Source organism: Hippocampus zosterae, chromosome 6, assembly GCF_025434085.1.
Source record: "Hippocampus zosterae strain Florida chromosome 6, ASM2543408v3, whole genome shotgun sequence".
Taxonomy (NCBI): Eukaryota; Metazoa; Chordata; class Actinopteri; order Syngnathiformes; family Syngnathidae; genus Hippocampus; species Hippocampus zosterae.
The window spans coordinates 18,453,085-18,478,329 of record NC_067456.1 but is presented as its reverse complement, the minus strand read 5'-3'; the positions used below and the strand labels follow the sequence as shown (position 1 = coordinate 18,478,329).

Here is a 25,245-nt window from a genome sequence, read left to right as displayed (position 1 = left end):
TACCTTAAAAAAATGTTAAATAAAAAAATAAATAAATCCTCAATTGCATCATGTTCTTGCCAAATGATATGTTAATATTGTAGGTGAATTCAAATTTTTTCGCTCAATGTGTAATGTACTGGTATGTGATTTTTACATGTCAATTTGAACCATACAATTCCGTTTTTTATCCAGGCCTCTTTTGTATGTGGATATTAATCGATCTAATGAATCTGATGAGACTACAGGGGTCAATGTGCATTGTCAGCTGGCCCAATGACAATGCACAAATGAGATATTTAATCTTCTGTTCCTATTGTTCTTTATTTTACTTTGACTATACTTAGCCGAGTGTCAGTTTTAATTGGGTCAATATCTGATACAAAAATGACGAAATTACACTGGCTCACGGTTACACAGCCGAACCAACCACCTTTTTCTAAAGTTCGTATTCATTAGGATTCTATTAAATACCATGTTTCCTTAAGATGCAACCCAAAGGAAGCAGAAAGAATGAACGCAGCAGAGGCCCCAGAATTGAACCCTGTGGAACACCACACGACAGGGGGGCAGTTTGTGACTCAGAGCAACCAAGGCTAACACAAAAAATTCAAATAGGACCTAAAACACTCAACGGTGCTACCGTTAATGTCCATCAGATCCTGCAAGGAGCCAACAGAATACTGTGATTCACCATATCAAATGCTGCAGTAAAATCCAATAAAAACAGACACACATAGTCTTTGGTCTCATTTGCCAGGAGGATGTCATTAAAAACTTATACCAGGGATGACTCTGTGTTATGCATCATCTTGAAACATGACTGGAAGACATCCAAGATGTTGTGTTCATCCAAGAAAGATTTTAACTGCATGTGCACCACGTTTCCAGAATTTGGGACGGTCTACTCACGATCGTGTTTGCATGTGCAAAGTTATAAAGAGTAATGGTGTAGATCAATTTTTGATTTTAATTTAATCCCACTGTGGGTGTGGATCTAAGATTTCATCACTATTTGTTACATCTTCAATATCCCTGTGCTTAATGGTGCTAAAAAATGACTATCAAAACAGATAGTTCTGTCAGCCTTGAAAGTAATATAATTTTGTCTGCTCTTTTCGAAGCAGATTGAGTTTAGATTTTCAGAAACAGTTGACATTAGTGTGGCATTTACCTCTAGTCTTGACTGTCCTTTAAGCAAAAGCTCATCTGTCCTCCAGACTCATTCCCTTTAAATGTTATCTTATTTCTACTGGGGACACGACGTACACGCAATAGATTTCCATCATTTCTTCAGTGTGCTGATGTACAAAAAGTCTGCATCCGTGGAAGCAGGTGTGTCTGTCCTTGGAGTGGGCTGTTTAGAGGCCATACAAAACATACAATAAATCCAGTCAGATGCCATGACTCGAGAGTTTGTGAGAGAGCCAGCCACACAGTGACTGACTTTACTTGTGAAATTACAAGTAAAAAAATATATATTTTTTTTTAAATGTGATTTTCACAATCGACAGTCCAAATGAATTATATCAATAAAACATTTCTCGCGACAGCAGAATCCTAGAGAGCAGAATAACAATAATTGCAGCCTGATTCCAAAGTCACTTCATTAGGTATCTTTTGATTTATAAGCCAAAATGACAATCCTCAATTTTAACTAATTTTATGCCAAAACATAAAAATAAGTTTGCAAAAACCCAATCATTTAGTGCCAAAATGCATAAATATGCTTTGGGGTTTTTTTAATGAAAAAAATATTAACAAAGGGCTTCGCGCACCTCAGTCAGTGTCAAGGCTCTGGGAATGAGTTCAGGATGATGAATCACCACTAAATTGCAGGAGTGGCTTTCAAAAGATCTTGGTCGCCCAGTCTGAGTGGGTGTGGAGTGAGGAACGGTGCGGCGATCCTACGTTGCGAGGTGACGTGCGGAAGCAGTGTGTGTTGAGAACATGGATAAGTACCGGCAGCTAACTCTACAAGAGTTCAAATTAATAAAAAAAAGATGACTAAGTCCCATCGTCATCTTTGACAAACACACGCATACAGAAAGGCAGGCACGCACACGCACACGCACACGCACACGCACACGCACACGCACACGCGCACACACACACACACACACACACACACACACACACACAAACACAGTGAAACGCTTGTGAAAACTTCATGCATAGCATCAGTGCAGTGTTTATGTCGCAATGAACTATAATTTTGCAATCAAATTGACCTTTTTTTGAATTGTTTATATTGTTATGTAGTCGGAAAGCATATTTGGGGTATCGTAAATGCAGGAGAAAAAAATGTCATCAAAGTGAATGTTCTGGTTGAAATGCATCCTTTCTCAAAAGGAAACGAGTACTTTTAAGAAATGTATAAATGTTCAACTGCTGTTTACGAAACAATGGCAAAAGCCAGAAATGTTGTTTTTTTTCGCAATGAAAGAAGAGGGTTAAAGCTTTCTTTTGTGCGGTTCCAAGCTTATTTAAATAGAGAACTTAATTCTCTGTAGGCCTTCTAATATGAGCCAAAATGATCAAATGGCTGGCATCGGTTCTCCAAATTTGAGAAAAACAACTGGCATTGAATGACTTAATTGATTTTAAATAAAATTAATTTAAAATGATTGTAGTTGTAATATGTAGAACAGTAAAACAGTGATGAGAGAGCTTGATCATATGCGACTGCTCCAATGCAGTGGTGAAAAATGCAGCAGTAAACAAAATGACTGAAACAACTCTCAGCATTATTCGCAGCAGTTCGACACCACTGCAAACGGCAATAAAAAAACATTTGGTCAGTGAATGTAGAGAATAATCAGTAAGTAACACTGCCAAAGGAATACTGTGATCCAGTGGGTAATAACTGCTTAATGTGTAAGTCGAGTAATAGAACAGCAAAGACTGAAGATGGAATTTATAAGCAGGTGAAGAAGGGGTAGTGGAGCCCTTTACATACACAATGGCATCCGATGAGACAGAAAATCACTGACAATTAGAGAGGTTAAAGGTTCATCCGAGCCGAGATATCGGCATTGCGGCAATGTTATGTGTGTGTGTGGGTTATTCAGTTCTTGTGCATGGCAAATGCAATCTGACAAATGGCTTGTTTGTTGTGCCGGAATCAGTGATAGCATCACAAGCGCCGAGTCAACGCTGTGTGTATGTTCATACATGTTAAAGATTTGCTTAAGGAAATGAAAGATTTTGCTTCGGTTAGGGTGAATCTAGTTGTCTATGCAAAAACAAGGAGGAGGAAGCCAGGCCTGCACTTGTAGAGGGTCGCTAGGAACATTTAAGTCTGCACATTTAGGAGCAGGTAGCAAAGGCACGCAGCAACTACTTAATAATTCTTGACCGGTGAACCAGTCAAATGTAATGTATTCGTGTACCAATACATATGAGGAAAATACCGTCAAGTGTCAGCGAACTGAGCCGTCAACTTTAAGGTCGGACTTCTCGTTTGACACACGTTCCCAGTCATTACATTGTTTTAACTGATGTGGATGATACTCACACTCATACTGTATTAACGACTGTTTGACTTTCCCAACAGGAAACTTAAAAGCGCATTTCAAAATCCACAATCTGTTAAATCAGTTTCATGCTGAAGCCTTAGGAAATGACAGCTTGATGGAACAATTCCCAGAATCCATTGTATTTATGACGATACAAATGTCATTTCTATTCAACAAAAGGATCACCGTCATTGACTAGAATGGAAAAATATATTGACACAAGTGTGAATTATTAGCCAATATGCTCCCACTGTCTTCCGAACATATTTAATTCACAGAGTGTTTAAAGGCAACATGATAGTGTGATATCACCTTGGCTTGTCAAGCTAAATGCCAACCTAATTCGAATGCTGAGACCATAATACTTAAAATTGTTCAAGATGACAATTATTACATGTGTGTCCTTGCGTGCATAATCGAGTGCCGGTAAATGTTTATTCATGCGCGCTTCGTGTGCCTGCCAGTCATTCTCCAGGCTTTTTCTCCATTCTGTCACTCTTTGAGATGACTTTGAGAGGCAGGTTTCAAGATAAAGATGTCTGAATGTATTGTAGGCAAGTGTCTGTCAGCAGCCGTTGCTTATTGTTTCTTTTGTTCGCCTACAGAGCTGCCAGTCTGAAGAGAGACGGCAGCTATCTTGGGTGAGGGCCATCCCACAGAGAGCACCGAGAAGCTCATTTAACTCTGTGGGTATTTGCGATTGCTGGTGAACTGATAAAATGGCCCAGGGGCAGTGTTTTATGCTCAGGCAGGCAGCGATCTGACATTGCACTGATGGTTACTGTCTGAAAGCTCTATCTGCGACAAAAGCGACCTTGTTAAAGCTCAACACCGGCACTTAAACCAGCCGTGAAGAAATGTTTCATGGGGGATGAGGAGGAGAAATGTCTCGGAGTGAATTTAATGATCTTGTTACAATGACTGGTAAGTAGCACTAAGTAGTGGATCGCTCCCACCATCTTCCCAGCCTTTGCAATTCACCATCATAGAAATGTAAGAGTGATATAGTCATAGGGTTGCATACTCATGTGTGCCCCTTATTAAATACATGCCCCGGCTATTCGTACACATTGCTAAATTCTTCTTTGAATAGCTGATCCCAAGTTGCCTAAACAAGGCCATGCAGCCAAACTCTCCAATCAACATTATCACAAGAATGGATCCGTTTTTTTGGGAGACCTTAATGGTGTACACCTGACAACATTTTCAAGTTGCTGTGTGACAAAAAAATAAAGTCATCTCTAGAAAGCCTTTTTCTTTTAATATTATTTTAAAAATCAAATAAATAGTTAATATACATAATCTCATTAAGGCCACTCCTATCCTGTCTGGAAGAAATCAAAACCTGGATGGCACAAAATTTCTTGAAATTCAACGAAAAGAAGACAGAGATATTGTTTGGTTCCAGTGGCTCTTGTACATTCCATCCTGTAGACTTGGGCCCCCTGTCTCCTTATCTGAAATCAACGGTCTCAAACTTGGGCCTTAAACTGGACAGCGATTTCAAACTCGATCGGAAAATTGGTGCCGTTGTTAAATCCAGCTTCTTTCACCTTAGACAGCTGGCCAAAATAAAACCTCTCCTCTCACATGAACACTTAGAGACAGTAATTCATGCCTTTGTCACATCCCGGCTCGATTACTGCAATGCCCTTTACTTTGGAGTCAGACAGTCCTCCATTAAGCGCCTTCAGCTGGTCCAGAATGCCGCTGCTCGCCTCTTGACTGGTACTTGTAAGAGGGAGCACATAACTCCTACTCTGGCATCCCTTTACTGGCTCCCCATTCATTTTAGAGTTATTTTCAAGATCCTCCTCTTTGTTTTCCAATCTCTGAATAATCTCGCACCATCTTACCTCTCTGAGCTCATCCGCCCCTACAAACCTGCCCGGCGCCTCAGGTCTGTGGACCAGACATTATTAGAAGTACCAAGAACTAAACAGAGGCTCAGAGGGGATCGAGCCTTTTCTGTTGCTGGTCCCACTCTCTGGAATGACCTCCCACTGAACATTCGGCAAGCCTCCTCGCTGCCCATCTTTAAAGCCCTCCTCAAAACTCACTTGTATTCTTTGGAGTTCGACTCAGCATGACTTAGATTTGTTCTTGATTTTACTGCTTGGTGCTTTCTACCGCCTTTATTACGATTCGTCTTACTGTTTATTGTGTATGTTAAATCGCTCCATGTACAGCACTTTGTATGCAGCGATGGCTGTTTGAAAGTGCTCTATAAATACTGTTGACTTGACTTAACTTGACTTGATAACATATTTACCCAATGCACAACCTCAAGAATTTAATATGCGAGTCCTCAAAGATTATACTTTCACAAAGTTAATAGCCCTTAATTTTGACCATTTTCTCATTCGGTTACATAAAAGATTCAAAAGATATCAACCAGTGGTACAGTTCAACCCCACTGAGAAAAAACACTGCAATAATAAACACGGCACAATACTGAAACGCCCCATACTCTTTCGCGCCAAACTGATCATTATTTTTTATAACAAAATGTGTCCGTGCAACTTTTGTCTCACACATGCTTATGTTATTAGAAATAGTTGTGGCTGTTAGGTGTATTATGATAATAATAAAACAAAATAAGAATAATAACAGTAATAATTACATTTGTTATTAAATTGAATTTATTAGTTTGTTTATAAACTAATCATGAAAGCAGTCTAAGCCACATCCTTGGATTTTCAGTCTGCAATCCTTGATGCAAAACTTTGGACACCCTTGTGTGATACAGATGATACAGAACTCCCGCAAAGCCAAATCCCGCAATGGATCTTGACAATATGAGTGCTATCGTCGAACCAAGGCATATTGCATCAGCAATTGCAGGCTTAATCAGAGTTTTTACCGCTGATTACATCACCACAGTCGGAGAGATTACAATGTTGTTTATGTGCCTACCACTGCACTACAAATGAGAGACTCTCAACACTTCCAGCTGTGTTTCCAATAACACAGTCTGTTGCTCTTCACATTCAGCCAACGGCTTGTATGTTTCAACAGCTAACAGCACACTTTACATCAGGTACATAATTGTAGTAGCGGGTCCCATATAAGTGGAGTGGGGTGACTAGCCTGCACAGCAGACAGGCTTTAATCGTTTTCGCTTTTCGGCAAGAGGTGGGCCCACGTACTGACAGATCAGTGCATCAACCTGACGCAGTACACAATGATGCAGTAAGTGAACTAAAGCATTGCACATTATAATTTAAGTAATTACTCAAGAGTGCATTAGGTGAAAACAGACTCAGAAGTGAAAAAAGGATGAAGCAGTAAATTGAGCATTCTCACATAAATTTGCAGAAGCACACCATCTCTCCATATGCAATAAAAGCACACTTTTACTGCTATCACACAAGCCTAATGAGATTTTGCATGTTGTGACATTTATAGACTACACATAATCTTGCCCCCAGTGCTGCAAAAGCATATCATTCATGTCAAACAAGAGCAGCATTAATCAAATTAATTGGTGCTTTTTTTCCCACATGGCAAGAGAATTCATAATGTTATGATGAGAGGTTGAGTAAAAGATAAGCACACTTCGCACACCCTGAAAAACTGTGAAGAAAATATGTGTATGCTTTTGTAGCTCTATAATGTACATCTATAATTGCAGAATATTAGATTAGAGGACCTTGCTCCCTATTGTTGTTTTTATTCTTCCCAAACTGTGCCGGGAAGCTCTTCCACAACTGATCAAGCCATACCTTTGAACTGTTCAACTGGACACCGTCTCCAAATGTTACACTAGCTGCTTGCGCTAATGATGAAGTGAAGTGCAATGCTCACCTGACGTAGACAAATACTGCATCATCAGCTTGGGTAAATTTGATGGCAGCCGTGATGACAGCAACAACATAGGTTAATGTTCTTCTTTTAATAGTTCATGTGCCGCTGCATTATTAAACAAATCTCAAACTATGAACAGTAGAAAATAAATAAAAAAAGAATTTAACCCTGGAGAACCCAAGACCCCTTTTCTTCTCTAGAAAATGATTAATTATCCATTAAATGACTGCTATATGTTCACCGAACACCAAAATATATGTTTTTTTTTTCAAATATTCAATGCTTTAATCCTAAATTAGGATTAGGGACAAATTTGACCCTTTGGGATTTAAGGGTAGCGTTTGTGTAGCAGAATTGATAGGCGCCAAATTTGACCCCATGGGTTCTCCAGGGTTAAGAACTGCATTCAGCAATCGAAAAAAAAGTAATGCAGTCTGTCTTATGTTGGCTCAGTTGTCTGAACTGACCTTTCAATCATCCTTTCCCTCTGCTGGCTGGGCAATGGAAGACCCCAATAAACTATAGGTCGGGTTTGTACATTCCATTGCTGTTCTTCCCACACACTAAAAATCAGGCTTACTTTGATCTGCAAAGGAAGTTTTTTTTTTTTTTTGTCAGCTCTGCACACTGTGTAGCCACTTCTCTCAGAGAAAAGTTAGGTTTTGAACTGAAAGATGGGGCGCTGAAATAAAAGATGGTGCTATATCCCTGCTTCCCATTTGTGTTGAGAAAAGTTCATATAAAGGAACATGGACAAAAGTTACATCTGGGTGAGAGGCAATGCTCCCTTACAAAACAGGGACTTAACATGGGATTACAGACCGATGTCAGATGTATTTATATATATATATATATATATATACATATATATATATAAATCCTCATCTCACCCCTCGGGTGGTGTCCGTCCCTCATTCAGCTCGGGTCCTCTACCAGAGCAGCTGGTTCATTTGTGCTGCTAGGCGCTCATGTTGTGCTGTGAGTTTCTTTAGCCAGTAGGTGTGGACCATGTCCGGGCCTGGTGCTGTCCAGTTCTTCATATCTCAGACTCTTTCCTGTATGTCTGCCACTGTTATGGTAACCGGGTTATGTTCAGGGAGGTTGCTGTGCTCCTCTCTCAGGGTCACCAGCCATTGTGCACTGCTGTTATGTGCAACCTCCTTCTCCCATATGCCTTTCCAGTACCTTTCAGTTTCCAGTCTTGGTGGGTCAGCTCTGTTGTTAGGACCCTGCCACTGAGCGTACACTTTCGCAGGTTGTGTTGCGAACAGCCTGTTTATTCGTCTTGCCTCATTCTCTTTCGTGTACCGCTTTAGGCGACTGGACAAGGCTTGGAGCCTTTGTTTGGCAGTTTCGAGTGCTTCAGGTATGGTCATCTGGATGTACCTCTCGGGTATCGGCCTTTTCATCACACCTCTCTGGGCCTCCGTCAATTGACTCACATCTTTCGGGGCCGCCTTGATCTTAGCCTCCAACCGTCTTTTCCATGGTGGGTAACGTATCTCATGGCTTCCATGGTTGCTCTTATAGCCCAAAGTCTCCAGGATCACTGATGCTGAAGCGTATATCAGCTCATTGGTTTCTGTGATCGTTACGGTAGGGATCGCCCTCAGTGCTGCATTCACACTTTCTATGAGACTTTCAGATGGTACTTCACATAGCCGTTGTAATCGGTTTCTAGGTTGCCCAGCTTTCATTCTCGCCATGATCTTAACTTTCAGGTCAGTTGCTGCCTCGCTCAGCATTTCATTCATTGGGGCTGGCCACCCAATCTCATCATCTGCATTCATTGGGGCTTGCCTCCGAATCTCTTGTATGACCTCGTCCTCTGATCTGGCAGCCTGGGGCCCTTCACCATGGAACCTGCGTTGTACCTCATTAATCTCAAGTTGTGACTGTTAATCCGAATAATAACTCCACTTGTATGATGTTTGTAGAACTCTTTATTTTTGGGACCGTCCACCTTCACCCACAGAAGGAACAACTTCCACATTACCCAAAACCCGCGCTATATACCCCCTTCCTCAAGGCAACACTGCCCTCTAGCATTCTAATATTGTAAATGTTATCACAAAAAATAAAACAACAATCTCAGTCTCTTCTTTAACAAAAAAAAATATGTATATGTACTGCCCGAAAAATCAGGACTGAACATTACATTTGAAAGCAGAATGTGTATAGTGAACAGTGTGTCGGTTCATTTAATTGTCCAATGCCCTTCAAAGAGGGCTTTGAGTAACAATGCCGGTGATGCTCCTTTTTTTGTTAGACATTCTGCCAATTGATCTTTGGTACTTGACCATAGTACCTGTTGGACTCCTTTTGATTGGATCAGCTCTTTAATAGAACTGATTTCCAAATGTAGCCTTTTCTCAGCAACAGACTTGGTCGATTTCAATGCCTCCATAAGCGAATGATTATCGGTGACACAAATGATCGGCACAGGTTGGTTGGTACTACCGGCATATAGCTCAGAGAATAATGTTGACAGAAAAATGGCATTGTCAATTCCCTCAGCCATAGCCAATGTCTCACCTGCTCGTGTACTCCTGACAATTCTCTTAATTTTCTTTGACTGCCACGAGATGGGAGAAAACCGGCCGCTTTCGCCCATCAAAACAACAAAGTGCCCACCCTGGGTGCCCCCATCAGGGAGATTTGCAAAAGACGCATCAGTATATGCAACCAACTTAAAGCTATCATCTTTACCGAGGTGTCTAAAGCTCAACTCAACTGATTTGGCTTTAAGTTTAGACACAACTCTGTTTGCTTTGTATGCTAGCACATTTGAGATTTGCAGCCAGATTACTGGTATCAAACATAGCATCGGGTCTGCTCTGTCTTGCAACCCACAAAAGTTGCCCTATTTTGGACCGTAGCTGATCTCTTTCGTCATCAGTAACAGGTGAAGCTTGCTCAGCTGCTCTCGATGGTGTCAGATGTATAGTCTGTAAATTCTCAATGTACGTGGCTTGGTGTATTTTTACCCTATTGTCAGAGGTTACAAAATCTACACCCACAAAAGAAAAATTATCATGAGCTTCACGGCCAACACTGAATTTCTCTTTGAGATGCACCATGACAGTCAGTTCAAACGTATGAGATCCACCCCAAATGAAATCATCAACATGACAAGCCAGAACCCCAGTTACTTCTTTATCATTGTCCAACCAGTAGAAAACTGCTGGGTCAACTTTGGATATAGTACCTCCCGCACCGACCATTATATCCTTCACTCTGTTATACCAATACAGAGATGCATCTGCCAGACCATACACACACTTTTTTAACTTCCAAAGCCTCCCCGTACAGTTAGCTTCCGGAGGAGGCTTGACAAAAATGTCTCTGGATAGGTCCATGCCCTGCAGGAATGCCAATTTTATGTCCATCGAATGAAGTGTCCATTGTTTTTGACAAATCACTGCTACAAGAAGCCTCAGTGACTCTGAGGCACAAGTAGGCGAGTCCTTTTGTAGCTCTGCAACCTGCAGCTCTTCAAATCCTCTTGCTACCAGTCTTCAGAATCAGAATCATCTTTATTGGCCAAGTATGTAGAACACACAAGGAATTTGTCTCCGGTATAACACGCTGCACTAGTATCATCGTAAACAACAAAATCATTGAACCATTTTAGAGTAACCAGTAGTTTTGTAGTACCATTTTGTGGTGCAAGAAGAGTGACTATGTCAGTGACTGTTTAAGGAGTTAATGGCTAGAGGGAAGAAGCTGTTTAAGTGTCTGCTGGATTTGGTGCGCATGGATCTGTAGCGTCTGCCTGAGGGGAGTGGCTGAAAAAGGTGGTGGGCAGGGTGCGGGGGATCCAGGAGGATTTTCCGTGCCCTTGTCTTGATTCTTGCAGTGTGCAAGTCCTCAAGAGTGGGTAGGGCGGTGCCAACGATTTTTTCTGCCGTCCTAACTGTCCGTTGAAGTCGGATTTTGTCCTTTTTTGTGGCGGCCCCAAACCAAACCGTGATGGAAGAACACAGGATTGATTCGATGACTGCCGTGTAGAACTGTCGTAGCACCTCCTGTGGCAGGCCATGCTTCCTCAGCAGCCTCAGGAAGTACATCCGCTGCCGGGCCCTTTTCAGGATGGAGATGGTGTTGGCTTCCCACTTTATGTCCTGGGAGACTGTGATTCCCAGGAACTTGAAGGTCTCGACGGTTGACACAGGGCAGTTGGATAGTGTGAGGGGCAACTGAGGAGAAGAATGTTTCCTGAAGTCCACGATCATCTCTACAGTCTTGAGCGTGTTCAGCCCGAGGTTGTGTCGGCCGCACCAGAGCTCCAGCTGCTCCACTTGTTGGCGGTACGCAGACTCGTCGCCGTCTTTGATGAGACCGATGACCGTGGTGTCGTCTGCGAACTTTATGAGTTTGACAGCTGGATCTGTTGAGGTGCAATCGTTTGTGTAGAGAGAGAAGAGCAGTGGCGAGAGGACACATCCCTGTGGGGCTCCAGTGCTGGTGGTGCGTATTGATGATGTTGTTGCTCCCAGTCTCACCTGTTGTGTCCGTCCCGTCAGGAAGCTGAGGATCCACTGGCAGATCGTAGGGGACACACCGAGTTGGAGTAGTTTGGGGGTGAGGAGTTCCGGGATGATGGTGTTGAACGCAGAGCTGAAATCCACAAACAGAATCCTTGCGTAGGTCCCTGTGCTGTCGAGGTGCTTGAGGATGTAGTGCAGACCTATGTTGACTGCGTCTTCCACAGACCTGTTTGCCCGGTAGGCAAACTGGAGAGGGTCCAGCAGGGGTCCAGTGACGTTCTTTAGGTGATTCAGCACAAGGCGTTCAAAGGACTTCATGACCACAGACGTCAGGGCGACAGGCCTATAGTCGTTCAGTTCCGATGTTGCCGATTTCTTGGGAACTGGGATGATGGTAGACTGTTTGAAGCAGGATGGGACCTCACACAGCTCCAGGGATCTGTTGAAGATTTGTGTGAAGACCGGAGCCAGTTGGTCAGCGCAGACTTTCAGGCAGGAGGGGGACACTTTGTCGGGCCCCGGAGCTTTCTTGATCTTTTGCTGCTTGAAGAGCCGTCTCACGTCCTGTTCGTGGATCTGTAGTGGAGAAAAAGAGGGTGGGGGGGGGGGGGGGTAGGTAGAGTGCTTTCTGGTAGAGGTGGGTGTGTGTGGGAAATGGGGGTGTCCTTTTCAAATCGGCAGAAAAACATGTTTAGTTCATTAGCAAGACCCTTATTGTTCACTGTTTGGGGGGATTCTATAGTTAGTGATTGCTTTCAGGCCATTCCATACAGATGCAGTCGTTAGCAGAGAACTGTTTTTTCAGCCTCTCTGCATAGCTTATCTTTGCGATGAAAATTTCCTTTGTCAATTGGTTTCGGGCATGTTTGTACAGTGCCCGATCTCCACTTCTAAATGAGGCCTCTTTCTCTTTCCTGAGTTGCCTGAGTTTGGGAGTAAACCATGGCTTGTTATTGTTGAAGGAGCGGTAGGACTTCGTTGGTACACACATGTCCTCACAGAAACTGATGTATGATGTTACAGTGTCTGTGTATTCATCCAGTGTGCCCGTTGAAGTTTCAAAGACGCCCCAATCAGTGCAGTCTAAGCATTCTTGTAGAGCTAGCTTTGCTTCATCTGTCCATTTTTTCACAGTCTTAACAACCGGTTTAACACATTTGAGTTTCTGTCTGTATGTAGGTATTAAGTGGATTAAATTGTGGTCAGAAAGACCCAATGCTGCACGGGCGACCGATCGGTATGCATTTTTGATTGTTGTATAGCAGTGGTCTAGAGTGTTGCCTTCTCTGGTGAAACAGTCGATGTGCTGCTTATATCTGGGAAGTTCACGGTTAAGATGTGCTCTATTAAAATCGCCCAAAATGATCAGGGGTGACTCTGGGTATTTTAGTTCGAGTTTGTTTACTTGTTCGGCTAGCGTTTGTATCGCCGTGTTAGCGTTAGCTTGTGGCGCAATGTAAACACCAACTAGTAAAAAGGAGGTGAACTCACGTGGCGAGTAGAATGGCTTGCAGTTTAAAGACAGCGACTCCAGGTCCGGGCTGCAGTGTGCGTCGAGCTTCGTGACATCAGTGCACCATTCTTCGTTGATATAGAAGCAAATACCACCACCTTTCGATTTCCCTGATAGCTCCGTGTCGCGGTCGGCTCGGAGAAGGCGGAAGCCGGGTAGATGTAGCGCGGGATCTGGATGGCGGTCACTGAGCCAGGTTTCAGTGAAGCAGAGCGCAGCAGAACGTGCAAATGTTTTGTTGGTCTTTGTGAGGAGAAGAAGTTCATCCATCTTGTTTGGCAGAGATCGTAGATTAGCAAGATGGATCGATGGGAGCGGGGTTCGAAATCCGCGCTGCCGGAGCTTGACGAGCACGCCGGCTCGCTTCCCCCTCCTCCGGCGGCGTTTCCATGCTCCGTACAGCGCAGCCGCTCCGCTCGCGATTAGTTCCGAAAAACCTTGTGGATTTTCGTGTACTGGTGAAAAAAGACCGAGGGTGGACTCCCCAATGCGCAGCAACTTTTCCCTCGTGTAAGTAAGCCGCTCAGGGTCGCCAAAAACAAACGAAAATGACAAAAACAGGGATAATACTAGGGAGCGTGTGACCGAGGCTGCCATACCTGTCGGCGCCTGATGACGTCTTGCTTTTGGTACCACACCAGTCACTGTCTCTTTCAGAGTGCACACCCAACGGGTGGATATGCACCTCTGCCCCTTGTCGTCAACTACCTCAAACACATCATTCTGTCTCCAATTCTGTATTTCTCATGTTTTGGCATCATCAAATAATACATCATTCACCACATATATATCCTCACTTCTGATGTCCGATACATTTTGATCCACCTGAATTTGAAGACTCTCTAACTGTGACGCATCTGCGGATATGCTGGTGCCAGCCACTCCAGCAGGCTCAAGAAGCTCCAAATTGTACCAATTCTTATATTTTCCGGTTGCTTTCCCTGCACGTCCTAAAACCTTTGCTGTTTGTTGAGTGCTAGTTTCTGTGGTTTTGAATGTTACAATTTGACCAGTCTTCAATTTGGTTTCTCTGTCATGCTCTTGTCCTTCAGCCCTTATGTCTGCCACAGCCGGCAATGGATCATTCTCTATGTACACAGCAAGAGGCCCTTCTTCTTCCAACTCTAATTCCTCAGTGGTACACTGTTGCTTGCTGTCGGTCTCTTCATCACAGGTTGTCTGTGGATCAACATCATGTTCCTGAGTAACCTTGTTTAGTCTGAGGTGATGAACTCTAATGCAGGTGCCTCCATGTCGAACAACAACAACAGCACCATCTTGTCCAATGACTACCCCTGGCCCTTTCCATTCTGGACAGTCCAACCGCTTGTAGTAAACCTTGTCACCCAGTTCATACTTCTCATCTGTGTGACGCAGCCGTTTCATGAGCGCTCTCCGTATTCTCTCTGAACATTCCGCTTCAGTAAAGGCCTTACTCGCTGCATGCAAAGCTGAAATATGCTTTGCAACCCATTCGCTTTTCGTGGTGCCTTCAAGAGCAGGTGCTTTGTCAATTATCACAGAGGGCAAGTTGGGGTTCTCTCCGAATACCAGTTGATGTGGACTGTAGCCATGGACACTTTGCATGCAGTTCGTTGCCATTAGAGCTCCAGTCGCATCCAGTGCTTGTTTTTACTTTCATTATAATCTCAGTTAGCGTTTGATTATGTCGTTCTAACAGCCCATTACTCCAAGGACTGTAGGCAGCTGTTGTCTTCACTTCCATGTTGAAATTCTCAGCCATGTCTCTCACTTCTTCATTGTTGAACTCCCCACCATTGTCACTGAACAGTCTTTTAGGGGGGCCGTGCACACTGATCCAGTCATGAATAAAATGCTTCACAATCTCAGAGGACTTCTTGGTAGTCAGGACACTTCCTGCGCTGAAACGAGTGAACTGGTCAATAATATGTAGGTACCACACTCCTGGCTCGAGCTCATGCAAATCCACAGCAACAGTTTCATTGTATGTTGATGCAAGTCATAAGCCAAACGCAGGTTTTGGTTTGACACGGCAATATTTCTTACATACCTCACATTGACTCACTACCTAATGTAGCAAGGTGACACAGCCAGTGTCCTTGTTGCCAGAACTACTTAAGAGTCTATGCAGCTTGTCAGCAGAGGCATGTCCAAATTGCTTGTGGAGCTTCACTAAAACTCTCATCTTTTCATTGGTTTTCATTTCATCTGTTATTGTCAGTATCTCATCTTCAGTAGCCGATATGGGCTCCATATTGTCATTTATATTGTCACAGGCCAAAATGCTAACACAGTAATGTCCAGAGCTAGTAAAGTCCAGTTTAACAGGCTGCTTGAACATTACTGCACTGTCATGCTCCATGTCCAAAACAGTTCCAGCTCTTTTCAGTGATGCTTTGCTCAAAAGCAGTGGAAATTCGACAGGTACAACTTCAGTTTGTATGTGACACTTTGTGTGCCCAATCTTAGCCGGTATCTTCACACTTTTCACAGAAGAGACAACTTTTCCATCTCCAAACTTAAATGGCCTGTGACTTGGCTTTTCTGTCTCTCTCATAGTATTTGCACTATTCATTCCCAACGCCGTACGATAGTGTTCAAGCCACTGTTGTCCACACACTGTTCTAGTACAAGCCGTGTCTATTATAGCGGTGCCAAAACATTCTGTCATTAGTATTTCTGCATCTGTAGGCAATTCCTTGGTGAGCAGTGTAACATTACACTCATCAATTTCTGTTTGATCATCCTCCGTTATTCTTACATTCTCACTTTTGTGTGGGCAGTCTTTTGCCCAATGAAAGGTGCTTTGGCATACTGCACATTTCGATCGCCTTCTATACTTGTCAAGCGGATTAGTGCCGATCTGTGGGGTTTTCTGTCGAGGGTTTTTTTGCCAGTCACCGCTCCTTTTTTTTCGCTGCTCCGTAGCATACACCGTTTCCTGTTTAATGCCCTGCGTCCCCGCACTCGCGCTCGCGCCAAATATCCTCTTCAGCGCCGACTTCATACTAGCGAATGTTAAGTCACTGCATGCTGTTAAAGCCAGTTGTCTGTCTGTCGTATCCAGGCACGCCGTATCCAACAGCTTGAAAGCTAAAACAGCGTCGGGAAGCTCCATTTTGTATTTCCGCATACGTGAATATCGCTGTTCAAATTCAATAATATAGTCCGCCATGGACCCGTTCACGTCTTTCACAATCCGGTCAAAATTGGAGTAAGCCTCATACGTCCTGTCCTTTTCTTCTCTTAGGAACAATCCATCAAGTTTGCCGAATAAAGTGTCCATTCCCGCGTCCCGATTTAAGTCATCAGCGGGAATTTCCATCGCTGTCTCTCGTGCCCTACCTGAAAGCGCCAAAGCCACCGCGAGGGCTTGCTTCTTCTTCTCCAAGTCTCTTGACTCTTGTCCAAATTCCGACTTCATTCTTCCAGCTCTCGTAGGGTTTTCCCTCTTCAAAAGGTGGCGGGATTCTGTAGTTGCTAACCATCCTCTGCTACCAGTGTTAATCCGAATAACTCCACTTGTATGATGGTTGTAGAACTCTTTATTTTTGCGACCGTCCACCTTCACCCACAGAAGGAACAACTTCCACATTACCCAAAACCCACGCTATATACCCCCTTCCTCAAGGCAACACTGCCCTCTAGCATTCTAATATTGTAAATGTTATCACAAAAAATAAAACAACAGTGACAGCAGTTGCTGTTTGTGGATGTTGGAACACTGAGCTACAAGTTGTTTCGCGGTCAACCGTGACTGTGGGTTTCGAAGTAACCATTTAGCCCACATTCTCTGCATGTAACCCCTCTGACTAGGGTTGCTTGAGTAGTAGCATTCCAACAGAGCCATGGTATCGCATCTCGCCCATCTCCGCTTTGTTCCAGTAGACCATTTTTCATCAAGGTGCTCTGGTTCCCCAGCACCTGACGCAGACCTTGTTTGGCCGGGCAACGTCTGAGCCGGCATGTCATTCGTCTCTCATCATTGTCTCTCATCATTGTATGAGGTAGGCATTAGCGTGAAGGATCTTGCCCAAGGACCCACACTGGATGGTGTTATGTGCTCATTTTTGCCCCAAGCGGGATTCAAACCACTGTCTCCCGTATGCCAAACCGATGCATTGCACCACAAGTCTTGCGCTATCTCTAGCTGATCATGTACAGTATGCCCCATGGATCTCAACTCTAAGATGTTTGAACAGGCTTTACTTGCTTTCTAGAAAGAGGCCTCAGTGAGGAGCCAACAATAGCTGCCAAAAGTTATCTCCACCCAAACAATCGTCTTCTGTCAAAGGAATTTTCCATTAATCGGCACATAACAGATTTTTTTCCCCTCCGTCACTATTACACCCTTGTCGTTTGTCTCCTACACCACCAAAGAGCTGAGAAGCGGAAGCTCTTCTTGTGCTAAAAGCACTGCAATATCCTGACTATGTCTGGCCGAGGCTGGCAAGAGACTGCAATATTTATTACAGGAGGGAGACAGAGGGGGTTCAGTGCCAGCAAGAATGTAACTTCCAAGCATGAGAACATACTTGGAGGAGAGAACATGGATAATGTAGGAGAAATTAATTCCAGTTGCTACATGGTCCTTGTCAACCGTTGAACTATTTGGAGGTAATAATAAAAAGAAATAGTAAATGAAGAAAGAAAAATACAGAACAGCAAATTTAGAAAATAAAATGTCAATCACATTGTGCCTAGCACAGGGCTGAACGATTTTGGAAAATAATCAAAGTTTTTTCCCCTCAATATTGTGATTGTGATTGCATCTGCAGATATTTTTTTTTGAAAGTGCTCTTCTTGTCTTTGAAATGATAAATCAATGCATTATTTGAGAAAACGTAACCCTTTTTATTTCAATAAAGTAGGGTTACAATTAATGGTTCAGTTTTCAATTAATCCGTTGATTATTTTTTCAATGTACTGATGAATTGCATTTGGAAAACAATGAGAATTTATGTCCCTTTATTAGAAAGCAGGACATGATTTTTGTCACGTTACGCACGAAGCAGGAAAAGGGGACTGCTTCGTACGTAACGGAGAAAACGAAAACAAGCGCATCCCCGAAATAGCAGACACCGACAAGGACTTTGTAAAAACAATACTATTTATTACAAACAAAAAATCCCGCCTAATAAACAACAGAAAACGCCGGTCAAAGAATTATAGCCAGGAAATAAGAAAACGCGACAACAGAAAACGCTTGCAAAAAACCGCAAGGAACGTATGTTAACACAACTACTAGTTCACGCACGATAATATAAAGATTGCCTTGGGACGACAAAAATGTAACTAACCGCAAATGGTATCGAACAATAATTTGTGTAATTTGGACAACAGCAGTGTTACGGCATGTAATACTCCGGCAATGAGTCGACCGCCGGAGCGCCTAGATATAGCAGGTGCAATCACTGGCAAATAGGCAGCAGGTGTGCAGGCGGCAGAAGTGAACGCGTGCCACCTGCTGCCGAATACGGAACATGACAATTTTGAATTGACAGAGCAGAAAAGTACACAAACATGATATAGCATGAGCGCTTAAACTATGGGTTCTTTTTTTTTTTTTCACCAAATGTTGGAATCAAAAACCTTCACAATAAGCCATGCAACCACTAAAATAGGCCTTATTTCAGAACAGTAAAACTTGAAGCTTATACATTGAGGGGCATATCCTCCCTTGTGTCGAAGTCAGAAAATTCACGCTGCCCACACACTTTTTTGGCTGCGCAGATTCTCCCATCGACTTAACTGTGTCACTTACGCACCTTATGAAAAATGTGCACTCTGGGTGAAGCGCCCCTGAAATGAGGGTGTTCCTTGACAATAGACACGTTTGTGCGCATTTTCCCATTTCCCATTTCTTTTCTGAACTTCGGAGGCTGTATTAAGTTTTAGCGTTGCACGTTTTGAGTCATTTCACAGCCGCTGACGCTGAGTGATGACTGCCTCCACTCGACCAACTCGGCTGATTTGTGCTGTCAGGCCAGGGGGGGGCAGAGCGCACCTGGTCCATTTAGGCTCACTGACAGCCAAACGGCTGTGTATGTGTTTCTACTACATGAAAAGTGCAAGCTGTCATGCTTTTTTCCACCTGTGAGGAGCATTTCTCTATGCTGATGGAGCTTGGAGTTGAAGCCCCAAATACAGTCATAGTAATGGACCGTGAGTTACAGATTTTTTGTATTCAATCATGTGCGGCAACCTGGTCAACTTTCACTCACTTTGCACCTTCTCCTTAGCATTCGTTCATAAGCACGGTAGTCTGATTAAATCGGTTGTATTGGATTTATTAAAAAGTACATGAAAAATGCGTTCATTCATGCATTCTCCTTCAAAATAGCCTGTAGATGGGCCGCGCACATATTAATGCCACCGATCAGTTCAACTTCAAGATCCATGAGTTAGTTTCACATTTAAATTGAGACATTGGATGTCAGTGGCTGCCGCTTTTCTTGACTACGATTTTAAATGCGGAAGTGTGTTTGAGACTTTGTAAAGCGCTTTGAGCAACCAGTGTTGGGTAAAAAATTCTTCTGGATGCAGTGGTGTGCGGTGAGGTTCATGGTTGGTGAGGCACTGACTCCTTTAGTGTCACATTTACAAATATATAAAGCACAAAGGGTCGCTTATTCAATTTGCTAAACATTATATTTGCGACATGCATATATACGGCAAGCAGCATGAGCCAGTTGCACGTATCAACCCAGTTTGTGATGAATGCGCAATGCAATGCGCATTCAGAGGTGAGGCTCTGCCTCACCTGCCTCCCCTGACCGCACGTTCCTGTCTGGATGATATAATATGGCAAAGCCCTATCATTCGCAATACTTTGCTCACAGTGCATAAGCGGTTTGGATAATGAATGGATGGGTTTTGTTATTTACAAGTGAATGATTATATAAAAATATATATATATATATTTTATATATATATATATATATATATATATATATATATATATATATATATATATATATATATATATATATATATATACATATATATATATATATATACATTTACATATATACATATATATGTGTGTGTGTGTGTAATCTGCATGGTGATCCATCATGAAACAATCCATTCTCTCAACCTAAATTCTTAATACAAGTAAAAAATGGATTGTAGGAACTCAAAATAATTAAAATATACATATACCGTGTATATAGACATGAGTTAATATTTTTGTGCTTCTCGCACCCACGTTAAATAATCAATAATAATGATTAATTCAGCTGTTCTTTTTTTTTTTTTTTTTGTTTTTTTACTAATGGGACAAAGATTACTCATCATTATCCAAATACCAGACATTGTCTAGCATTTCCTGTCTTTGTTGTAGTCAGGACAACGGCGTGCTGATGGAAAAATATGCTTTGCAGAATGCACTGAACGCTTTTCAACTCACTGCTAGCTGTTTTATTTCACTCTCCCTTCAAAAGCCTCAGCCTTATCATGTGTAGCCTTGTGCCGAACTAATTTTCCCCCTGCAGCTAATTTTATCTGGTCCTAATCTATGCAGAGTAAAGTTTCTGTCATGGCAACATGCAACCATGCACCACTAAATAAATTTACACACGTCTTGTTGCTCTTCCAAATATAATTTTACATAGATTCCGTGCTAATTCCTATTCAATTCAAACCCAAGAGCCAGCAAACAGAGCAGGGGGAATTATGGATAATCGGTGACTTCCAGAATCACTAAATGAAGGATAGATGCATGTTCCCGAGAGCCACTGGGAAAGGCACCAACTGTGAGAAAGATGTTGTTGCTGGGTAGGTTATCAAGTCCACTTCAGGAACAGTGAGATAAGGGGAATGTTATACACAAACACATTTCTATGTTTCAAAAAGTCTGATGAAGAGATTTCTCTCTCTCTCTCTCGCTCTCTCTCTCTCTCTAGTATGTGTATGTATGTATGACTACACCGTACACATTAGGAAACAGGCAGCCACCTCATGTACTATTATGACTAGACACTAAATGAGGAAAGAATATATGCACTCACCCCATCCAAATCTTCCTAGCTGGTTTAAATTATATCATCAGTCCATCAAATTACATTTTCCCATGTGATAGCTTTATTGTAATAAACTGAATTAAACTCACCCATGGAATCCACATTCCCTGCATTCATTTCCACATGGCATTGCAAAATCATTTCCTATTTACACTGAACCGGGCAAATGCATCTTTGCTAAAGGAGATGAAGGCCTTGCAGATGTAGGCAGTCAAGGATAAAATTTAATGTGGTATTTTTAAATATATAGTGAACAGTGAGGAAACCATCTGTGACTGCAAATCAAACCGATGTGAAGCTGAACCTCAAGTTGTTTGGGTCTAGCTTTTACATGATAACATTATTTAAATATCTTTTTTTCTTTTCTTTTCTTTTTTTACAGTGACGCCCTCATGCCTGTGCATGCTGTTAAAAGGTGAATTTTTACATTAGCTGAGGCAGGATTTTATAAATTGTCATTTTCTGCCTTCAAAATGTTGTCAAAATAAGTGAGGATGCTGGAGGCAAAACATGTCCCCCCCCCCCCCCCCCGCTGTTAGCAACACCAACAACATTACCCCTTAAACTTGTTGAACCAGCCCGTTTGATGCTATTTTCGTACTACACAGCTGCACAGTGGCAGTGAACTGTCAGTCCTGATGGTTATCATCTGAAATGAGACTCAAACTGAACCAGATAAGATTTTATCCTCACACAATAGCGCATTTCTCAGTGTTGTGGCAGAGTGTCGTGAATTATTCACTTACGATACAATTTCAAAGAAGTACTGTAAGCAGTTTTGTTTGAGATCGACAGCAGCTGAACACAAACACACATCTACATGTTATGCATCACAACTCATTACTTAAGGTAGTTGGTTAAAATTATATCAATTTCCAGCTCCTGCCAATACCAATGCTGCGCTGTGTAACAACAGGGAACCCATTTTGTCGGTTGTTGACATTTTCTTTAGCTGCAGGATTTTTCTCTCTCTCTATGCGTTTGATGCAGTTAAGAAAACAATGTGCCTCATAATAGTTTGCAATGCAGACAAAAAAAGCTGTGCCTAAAATGTGAGACAAAAACTGCATGAACTATTCGCAGTCGTGTAGAAAAAAGACTCCACTTTCTCCATGAGCACCTACAACAACAACAAATGACTCCACAGTTTCCAGCCAACAGTTGTCGGTCCAATATGCAGTTCTGGGGGCTCGTTTATAGCGGTTGAAAGTTGTGTACACCATTTTACACACATGTACACATTATGATTCATTAATAAAAACTTACTTTTTAGGAAAAACAAACTGTGATGTGGAAAGTCCATAAACAGCATTTGTGTTTGTATAATTGTATCCCTTCCAAAGACTTTAATATACTTTACAAATTGGAGTGCCTGTGTGTTGGATATGCGCATTGAAGAGGCAATGAGCTGGTGGGGTGATGTGTGATATTGGCAAGTCTGCCTTGATGAGAGCTATGGGCTACAGCAGCTCCCGCGTGACTGTATTTTTGTGTTTTACTGCTCTCTTTGCGGTCAATAAATGTCTGCGACTGAGGCTCTCTTTTTCCACAGTAAGCGAGTATTTTAAAAAAAAATAATCGCTATAAACATTTCTGTGATGTAATGTGATTTTCCGCAACAAACTGACAAATGATATTCTAAAAAAAAAGAAAAAAATCAGTCATAGCAGGGGCACATATTATGAACCCTGAGCAAAAAAGTGGAAGAAAACAGTATGGAGAGTCGCGCAAAGAGCCGAGTGAACATGAGCCATTCCATCTCAATTTTAAAGATAAGACAACTCCTGTCCTGTGGTCTGGCGTAAGCGCAATGATGCCTTCTGGCTCTTTTGCATGCCTGTCGAGAGATTATGTTCCCTTAGCACATGGAACATTGAGTAGTGTTGAGTTAATTGCACACACTGTTTCAGTGTAAAAATGTACAGATAAAAATTGTAGATAATGCATCACATGAAGATGCAATGCATTTATTGCAAGGTATCTGCCAAACGTCAATGGGCTCTATTTTTGCGCCAAGTGAGAGTCATCACAGATGTGTGAAGTGGGCACTTGGAGACTGCCTTGCACCCAGATTGTACGTGGCTTGTATGAGCCCACCCCTTCCCTCCATAGCTGTGTCACAAATAGTGGGACGATTTAAAAAATATAAAATAGAGATTTTCATAATAATGGATTCAATGAATGGATATCTGCAATGATTCAGAGGTCTCGCTACACACTATTGTCATATTTATGAATAAATACAGTGACATCCACCACACATCAAAATTGCTTCACACGACCCGCGCTAATATTGAGACGTGGTTCCAGTAGGCTTAAAGTTTAGTCTACTGTCCGCACTGAGGCTTGCGGCAGCATCAAAATCAGATACGCCAATTCTTATATGTGAGCCCACCTGTGATGTCTACAAATATAGAGCTCAATATGAGTGATTCACTCAAATGTCTTTGTTGGCACAGTGGTTCCCAAATGTAGTCATGCACTTTTTTTTTTGCACAATGTGCCCCTTTTTGAAAGATTTGGAGAACCAAATGTAGCTATTTGATCACTATCCTTTCTAATGATAAAAAAACTAAACAATTGTATGCTCACATTGTATGCTGGAAGTAATGCAGCTCTATTTCTGTATGTACAGTATGTACCGGATGTGGAGTTTCATGTTCTTCCCGTGCCTGAGTGGTTATTATCAGGGTATTCTGTTTCCTCTCCACAAACATGCATGGTAGGTTAATTGATCACTCTAAATCGTCCTAGGTGTCAGTGTGAGTCTGAATGGTTGTTGTTTGTCAATGTATGTCCTGTGATTGGCCTGCAACCAGTTCAGGGTGTCCTCCGCCTACTGCCCAAAGACAGCTGGGATAGGCTTCAGCATGCCCACAACCCTGGTGAGGATTAAGCAGTTCAGATAATGGATGGAATTGACTGTATGTATGGTACTTGTCATTCAACAACATCAACATTCGGACATTAGTGTTTCTGAATAGTGTAAAAAAAACAACAACTTTATTTTCATAGACGTTATGATCAGGCACAGTCCTTACACACACTATATACGCCACAATGATCATCCAACAACCATTGCACTTTTGTCTTAATTTTTACAAGCATTTCAAGATTTAAAATTCTTCAAGGTGGTCCAGCGGTTAGCGCGTCGACCTCACAGTACAGATGTGTACCGGGTTCAATTCCAGCTACGGCCTCCCTGTGTGGGGTTTGCACGTTCTCCCCGGGCCTGCGTGGGTTATCTCCGGGTACTCCGGTTTCCTCCCACATTCCAAAAACATGCATGGAAGGCTGATTGAAGACTCGAAATTGTCCCTCGTGTGAGTGTGAGCGTGGATAGTTGTTTGTTTCTGTGTGCCCTGCAATTGGCTAGCAACTGGTTCAGGGTGTCCCTCCGCCTACTGCCCGAAGACGGCTGGCATAGGCTCCAGCACCCCCTGCGACCTTTGTGAGGATAAAGCGCCTCAGAAACCGGATGGATGGATGCTGTTACTGTTTGGAATGTACTGATTTCAGAATTCATTGGGAATTGAGAAGGTCTGTATTTCATACTGTATCGAATTGATAATTTCTCCCAACCCGAGTAGATGTACACTCAGTGAGGCCGCAATTGGTTCATAAAAAGGTCACCTTAGCTGATAGATGAATAGCTACATTAACCTCATTCACAAGACAACTTACACTGTACAGTTCCCTACATTATTACACTGGAAGAGGATCAGAAAGCTCTAGTGTGAGGATGTGGATTTATATAACCTGCAGTGGCTCAGCAGATCAATAGCAATGAGAAAAAAAATGAAATGATCGTGATTCATTAGATCAATACAGTACAGTCCTGTACTATGCAGGATCGGATAGCAGTGGTGCCCAACCGTTGGTCTGCAGAATGTTACCAGGCCCCACAGACAGACTTCTGGTCATTGAATGTT

At 42.5% G+C, this 25,245-nt stretch overlaps 2 protein-coding genes across 11 annotated transcripts in view; one reads left to right on the top strand and one right to left on the bottom strand.

The window, feature by feature from the left end:
- Positions 1-25,245, bottom strand: part of fbrsl1 (fibrosin-like 1) — a 362,003-nt gene that overhangs the window by 295,584 nt on the left and 41,174 nt on the right. The gene's annotated exons all lie outside the window — the stretch shown is intronic.
- Positions 16,980-25,245, top strand: part of galnt9 (polypeptide N-acetylgalactosaminyltransferase 9) — a 245,613-nt gene continuing 237,347 nt past the window's right edge. The window contains exon 1 of the mRNA XM_052067007.1: positions 16,980-16,988. Coding sequence (XP_051922967.1) covers position 16,988 — 1 coding nt within the window. The 5' untranslated portion in view covers positions 16,980-16,987. The remainder of the gene's footprint in view (positions 16,989-25,245) is intronic.